We start from the raw sequence: 7629 nt of genomic DNA on the forward strand, positions 1-7629 counted from the left end.
ACAACCTCCTTTGTTTACTGATGTGGCAGGCAATAGTTTTCATTAACAAAGTCCTCTCCAATGGTTTCTGGAAAATCAGGGGATGTTTGGTGATAATAACTGAAGCAAAATGAAGAGAAACTGAGCAGATTTTTACATCAAATAATTCTTGTCCGAGATTCTCATTTTTGCAAAAGATAACAGTGCAGATGGATTTCACCTAAAGTGAACAGACTAGAATGAAATTAAGGAAATTATTATTTTTTTTTATAAATTTACAAAGGTTCAAGTTTTTAATTAGTTTTTCAGGCTAATTCATTCATCTATTCAATAAATATTTTTGAATTGCATCCTGAGGCTAAGCATTGTACATGTAGACAACAGTGAATTAGACAGGAAGGACCAAACTTTTATGGAATATTTAGTCTAGAGACAAAAATTTCTCATTCAGTCTTACTTACAAATTATTTGCTTCTAAATATTAGGATGGAGCTTTTTTAGGGTGAAACAAATACATGAAAAGGATATAAACAAACCTATTTTGACCCACTAACACTCCCATCTGACTCAGCAAGTTTATTAAGCCTATTGTTAAAATAAATAAATAGGAGCCTTTAGGAAGGTAAGTCAAATTAACACGAGTCAGGGGTTGCTCTGTGCATGTCATCTCTCTGAGACTTCTCCAAGAAAAGAAAAAAGAGATGTAAAAAAACCCTCTTTGCAAAACAGAAGAGTGATCCTACTACTACTCTTCCTTAGTTGGGAGAGTTTAGTGTAATGACTGTTCCCTAAACTGATTTAGGTGAAAGTGTAAGTAGTGGAAAATATTCAGAAACTGTATTAGTAAGACTATAAGAATCTATGTCAAAGTTTCTGCACTGCTTCTCTTAGAATCTTTAAATACTTAAGGATGAAAGTACTGTATCACCCAGAACATAATTTAGTGCTGATTGCTTTTTTTAGGGCACCTTTTACATCCTTATTCCTTAAGCTATAGATCAGTGGGTTTAACATGGGGATGACAACTGTGTAAAAGACAGAGGCCGTTTTGTCTGTGTCCATGGAGTAACTGGAGCTGGGTCTGAAATACATAAACAGGAGTGTGCCATGAAATATAGCCACAGCGGTTAAGTGGGAAGCACATGTAGAGAAAGCTTTGCATCTCCCCTCGGCTGAGTTCATCCTAAGGATGGTTGTTATGATGTAGCTGTAGGAGAGGAGGACAGTGATAATGCTGGTCCCCACAACACAGCCAATAAAAGTAAACATCACAATCTCATTGATGGACGTATCTGAGTAGGAGAGGGCTAATAAGGGTGGGATGTCACAGAAAAAGTGATTGATGATATTGGAATTGCAGAATGACAACTGAAATGTACAACAGGTATGGATTGCTGAATCAACCAAGCCTACCATGTAGGCAATAACCACAAGCTGGGTACAGATTCCCCTGGACATGGCAATTGTATAAAGAAGTGGATTGCAAATGGCCACATAACGGTCATAAGACATGACAGCCAACATGAGACATTCCACATCTGCAAAGGCTCCAAAAAAGTACATCTGGATGGCACATACATCATATGGAATCCTTTTTTGCTCAGATAAGAAATCAGCCAGCATCTTGGGAGAGATAGTAGAAGAATAGCAAATATCGCAGAAGGACAGATTGCTCAGGAAGTAATACATGGGTGTGTGCAGTCTGGGGTCCCTCTTGATCAGCAGGACCATCCCCACATTGGCAACCACAGTTATGACATAAACCAGCAGGAAGAGCACAAAGAGCCCCTGCTGCACATCTTGTCTACTGGAAAGTCCTAAGAATATGAAGTCAGCAAACACAGTGCAGTTCTCAGCAGTCATCCCTCACACATGAAAATTCCTAGTTATGAAAAAGGAAATGGAAGTGGAGGGTTAATATCATCTTACTGTCTTAATTGCTAAACTGCCATTTGTTTCTATATTTCAGTAATTAGAAGAAGAGATAAATAATGCTAAGATGCCTTGAAGTTAAATTGACCCTTTGGGAAATATTTCCAATTTGATATAACTGATAAAATGATAATAATAATGATACACTTGTAAACCACTGTAGTGTTTGCAGCACAAACTCATCTAAGCTAAATCAGGCTATTTCCACATAAATTTGTATAGCATTCATGACCATTTTTGCTACTTCAATCTAATATTAAGGAATTTATGTCCTCAGATTGAAGGCAAGATTCCTGACAAGATCTCTGCTTTGTTTTGTTTCAATGATGTACAGATGTTATCATATCCTGTAATAGAAAAATACAGTTAATGAGTTATGTAGATAATGAATATATTGCTTTGCAATTTCTTCAAAGAAATGCAATGTGTGTGTGGAGTGTGGAGTGTGGAGCAGGAAGAGCTATGGCAAGTTTCTGGACATAACAAGAACTCTTTTTCCCCATTAAACTCTCAGGTCTGTTCAACTTTAGTATATGAGAGATAGACAGTTTGCGAAGACCCAGTGGAGCAGAAAGGTGATAGCTTTTGGGTAAGAGGGTGGAAGGGTGCCTATGTATGAAATGTTAGAGTGGAGAGGCAGTCATATTCCAGGGCTGATAATCTCACCTCTGAGAGCTGCTGCTAGAATGTCTGGGACCCAGTTGTAGAGATGCTGATAGCACAGATGACAGAGAGGCAAGAAAGGCAGTGTGGTTTACTGTGTGGGTCCTTCTGACCAAGTCTACTCTTCTTAATATGATATATTTAACACAATTTCAGTTATGTAAGACACATGATACAAATACTCATATGTTTACAGTCCCAGATTCTCAGAGACAATCATGCATGAACTGTGTTCCCACCCCAGTCTCTAAAAAATTTAATAGTTTCATTCTTTAATTTGATCCATATTTATCTTGAATATCTCTGAGGCCAGTAATCCTTGATTTGGGAGTCACTTGTCTTAGGGAGGCTAATTGAATTTTATGTCCCCCTGTTATACTTTGCCCTAACCAACTGTGTGATACACAATGTCATACCCGCCCTCATAAGAAAAGTGGAGTTGAACAAAGGGCTTCCCAGGTGGCTCAGTGATATAGAATTTGCCTGCCAGTGCAGGAGATGCAAAAGATATGACTTTGCTCCCTGGATCAGGCAGATCCCCTGGAGGAGGAAATGGCAACTCGCTCCAGCATTCTTGCCTGGGAAATCTCATGGACAGAGGAGCCTGGCAGGCTACAGTCCATGGGATCACAAAAGAGTTGGACTATGTATATTTATCTGTGTATATCTGAAGAATTGATACTTTCAAGTTGTGGTGCTGGAGAAGGCTCTTGAGAGTCCTTTTGGACTGCAATGAGGTCAAACCAGTTAATCCTAAAGGAAATCAACCTTCAATATTTGCTGGAAGGGCTGAAGCTGAAGCTCCAATATTTTGGCCACCTGATGCAAAGAGCCAAGTCACTGGGGAGAAAACCCAACTCTTTGGAAAAGACCCTAATGCTGGGAAAGATTTAGGGAAAAAGAGAAAGGTGCAGCAGAGGATGAGATGGTTAAATAGCATCACCAACACAATTTGGTGCAAATGAATTTGAGCAAACTCAAGGAGAGAATGAAGGGCTGGGAAGCCTGGTGTGCTACAGTCCATCAGGTTACAGAGTCAGACATGGCTTAGCAACTGATCAACAATAACAAATATATTGATTTGAAATAAAGATTGTAAAAAGTAAGTAAAATGAAGTTTTGTGTATATTTCATATCTTCCTTTGTTTATATAACATGCTTTCTTTCAAAAAAGGATTTAAAACCTAAGGAAATCTCAAATATATATCAGAGAAACAAGAAAGATATCAGTACCTGTCCCAGAATTCCTGACTTGTTTGTTGCATGCAGTTGTATCTGCTGGAGGATTCAGCATTGTCTCCTGCCTGACCTAGACTATATAACCATCTCTGTGTCTGGTCCCTGGGTGGTGAACCCTTGGTCTCTCAGGAATAATTAACAGACATCATGATGTAGTTCATCATCTGGCATTTCATACAAGTAACTTGATTGTGAATGGAATACAAATACAGTTAAATGATACGAATCAACAAGCATTCTTTATATCCAGTTCACAAATCCCTATACAGGCACTTTATTTTCATTTGATAAATTGCAAAACAAATGCATAACCATTCACCCTTAGATAATTACACAGACACATAACATCCCATTAAACGCATCCACAAAGTAAAGATTTTGTAAAAACAGCAAATATCTGAACATATATATACTACCTAGGGATAACTAGATTTTGTTTTCTACACCCACTTGGCTTTTAATTTTTAAATAAAAATGATGTTACAATGAATTATGTAATTAATTATACATATAACACCACTTAGTGTATATTCAACTATTAATACCATAAAACCTGTGATGTGAGAAAATTAAATATATATAATTTATCATCTTTCTGCATTTTCATATTGTGTGGATCACAGCAAACTGTGGAAAATTCTTAAAGATACGGGAATACCAGACCACATTACCTGCCTCCAAGAAAACCTGTATGCATCTCAAGAAGCAACAGCTAGAACCAAACACGGAGCAACATGCTAGTTCAAAATTGGGAAAGGAGTTAACTTAAGGCTATATATTATCACTCTGCTTATTAAATTTATATACTCTGTGAAATGCTGGGCTGGATGAAGCACAAGCTGGAATCAAGATTTCTGGGAGAAATATAAACAACCTCAGATATGCAGATGACACCACTCTTATGGCAGAAAGTGAAGAGGAACTAAAAAGCCTTTTGATGTAGGTGAAAGAGCAAAGGGAAAAAGCTGGTTTACAACTCAACATTCAAAACACTAAGATCATGGCATACAGTCCCATAATTTCATGGCAAATACATGGGGTAACAATGGAAATAGTGACAGACTTTATTTTCTTTGGCTCCAAAATCACTGCAGATGGTGACTGCAGCCATGAAATTAAGAGATGCTTTCTCCTTGGGAGAAAATATATGACTAACCTAGGCAGAATATTAAAAAGCAGAGACAACACTTTGCTGACAAAGGTTAGTATAAACAAAGCTATGGTTTTTTCAATAGTTATGTATGGATGTGAGAGTTGGATCTTAAAGAAAGCTGAGCATCAAACAATTGATGCTTTTGAACTGTGGTGTTGGAGAAGACTATTGAGAGTCCTCTGGACAGCAAGGAAATCAACCAGTCCATCCTAAAGGAAATCAGTCCTAAATATTCATTGGAAGGACTAATGCTGAGGCTGAAGCTCCAATATTTTTGCCACCTGATGGGAAGAGATGATTCATTGGAAATGACCCTAACGCTGGGAAAGATTGAAGGCAGGAGGAGAAGGGGACAACAGAGGGTGAGATGGTTGGATGGTATCACTGATTCTATGGACATGAGTTTGAGCAAACCCCAGGAGATGGTGAAGGACAGGAAAACCTGGCATCCTGCAGTCCATGGGGTCACAAAGAGTTGGCATGACTTAGCAACTGCACAACAACAACATAGTTTATCAAAGTCAGATATTTCTTAAAATAAATTCTATGTGGGAACTTCCCTGGGGGTCCAGTGGTTAAGACCCTGCACTTCCACCACAGAGGGAGAGGGTTCCACTTGGTGCCCTTGGTGTGGGTTAAGATCCCACATACCACATGGCAAGCAAATAAATAAATAAATAGAATTAAAATCATAAAAATAAATAAATAAGTTCTATAAATGATGTTTAGGAGCAAAGAGTATTAAAATGACTTAAAACTTGCAATTTTTTATTTTTCACCTATACTCACTTTATATTATCTAATTTTCACTGCATGTTATTATAGATTTGACATATTATCACATATATCCTGACCTAATAGCCTTATAATATGAAACAGAAATTGAAGCCCAGAGGGAATAATATTCTGCAATTCTGTAGACATTGTTTCTTTACTTCCATAGAAATACCTCAAAAAATATATTCCTGAATACAGCAAAATGAAACAAATTTGTCTTAAAATATAGCTCTAAGTAGTCTCTCAGATGTTATGGCTTGTTTATGTTAAAGTGACACTTGAAAACTCACAAAACAATGACATATGGCTCCTAGGTTTCTGGGAGGGCTGATGGATCATACAAGTCCCATTTCTAAACCAAGGAGGGATCCAGCAGTGACCGAGAGCAGAGGGGCAACTAGGAAGTGCTGTCACACTGGGAGGGCGTCTGTTTTAGTTACATCACATGGACTCAAACAGAATCAATGTCGGGGTGAAGAGAAAGTGATGTGGGGGACCACTTCGTTGCAGTTTCAGGAAGGAATAGGAAGTAAAGAAAGTGGTGTCCTTTGACATTGTACAACCTGACAGTTTTGAGGAGGTGATCTCTGCATTATCCATCTCTTGTAGTATTTTATCACACGTGTGAATCATTGCTGTATACTTCTGAGCACAGGTTGCTACTTGTTCTTTAGACACCTCATGCATTGGAGAAGGAAATGGCAACCCACTCTAGTGTTCTTGCCTGTAGAATCCCAGGGACAGGGGAGCCTGGTGGGCTTCCGTCTATGGGGTCGCACAGAGTCGGACACGACTGAAGTGACTTACCAGCAGCAGCAGGTGATAAATATTCTTCCTAAATGTACTATAATCATGTATATTACCTCTACAACTTCAGTCTTAATGCAGTTAATTTAATTGTCACAGATGTGTAAATGCAAAATGTGAGCAAACAAGAAAAGGTATGCAAGACATGTACCAGTTTATGCATTCCAGTAATTCAGTAAGTTTCATATTTCTTCTGAGCTCTAACTTGGAATACATACAAAACAAATTACTTTCAGTTATTTTTGTTTATGTCTTCATATTGTTTACTGTTATAGTATTTCCCCTGGATGTCTATAAAGCTAGAATATCCTTCAGACAAAATTCAATTAAATTAATAATTTTCATAAAAGAGATTTCTGTTACAATTATTAATGCTTTTCCTTAGTGTATTCTCTTCTTTATGTGATGACTTCAATATGAAAATACCAAATGTACTTCTGTGGCAGATATTGACAAGAAAAATCTCAAAAACCCTATGTAATTGTGAAAAGTATTTCAGCATGTATGTATAAGATGATGATATATTTGTGGTCATTAATAATTTATTTCCATTCTCTATTTCTCTGGTGTATATTTGGAGGGAGTGAAGTCAATCATCATCACCATAACCTGATTTCTTTCCAGACATATTTTTCTCAGATGCTTCTCTTTCTCTAAGAATACCATGTTTCCTCAGGCTACACTCTGTTTAGACAGAACCCCATCTTATCTTCACAAACCTGACTGCCCATCCAGGCCATGAGGACTAATTCTCCCTAAATCTGTAACATGGATAGCAGCATGCTACTAACAATTGAATAACATAAATTGCCAACCCTAAAGACTTCACCAGAAAATTACTAGAGCTAATCAATGAATATAGTAAAGTTGCAGGATATAAAATCAACACATAGAAATCCCTTGCATTCCTATACACTAATAATGAGAAAATAGAAAGAGAAATTAAGGAAACAATTCCATTCACCATTGCAATGAAAAGAATAAAATATTTAGGAATATATCAACCTAAATAAATTAAAGACCTATGTATAGAAAACTGTAAAACACTGGTGAAAAAAATCAAAGAGGACACTAATAGA

At 37.3% G+C, this 7629-nt stretch overlaps 1 protein-coding gene across 1 annotated transcript; it reads right to left on the bottom strand.

Moving 5' to 3' along the window:
* Positions 1–903: 903 nt before the first annotated feature.
* Positions 904–1842, bottom strand: LOC104998850 (olfactory receptor 5W2-like). The gene has a single exon (XM_010854246.1). The coding sequence runs from the start codon at positions 1840–1842 to the stop codon at positions 904–906; it is 939 nt and encodes a 312-aa protein (XP_010852548.1).
* Positions 1843–7629: the final 5787 nt, after the last annotated feature.

The sequence above is a fragment of the Bison bison genome, unplaced genomic scaffold (genome assembly GCF_000754665.1).
Source record: "Bison bison bison isolate TAMUID 2011002044 unplaced genomic scaffold, Bison_UMD1.0 scf7180017864338, whole genome shotgun sequence".
In the NCBI taxonomy this organism is placed as follows: Eukaryota; Metazoa; Chordata; class Mammalia; order Artiodactyla; family Bovidae; genus Bison; species Bison bison.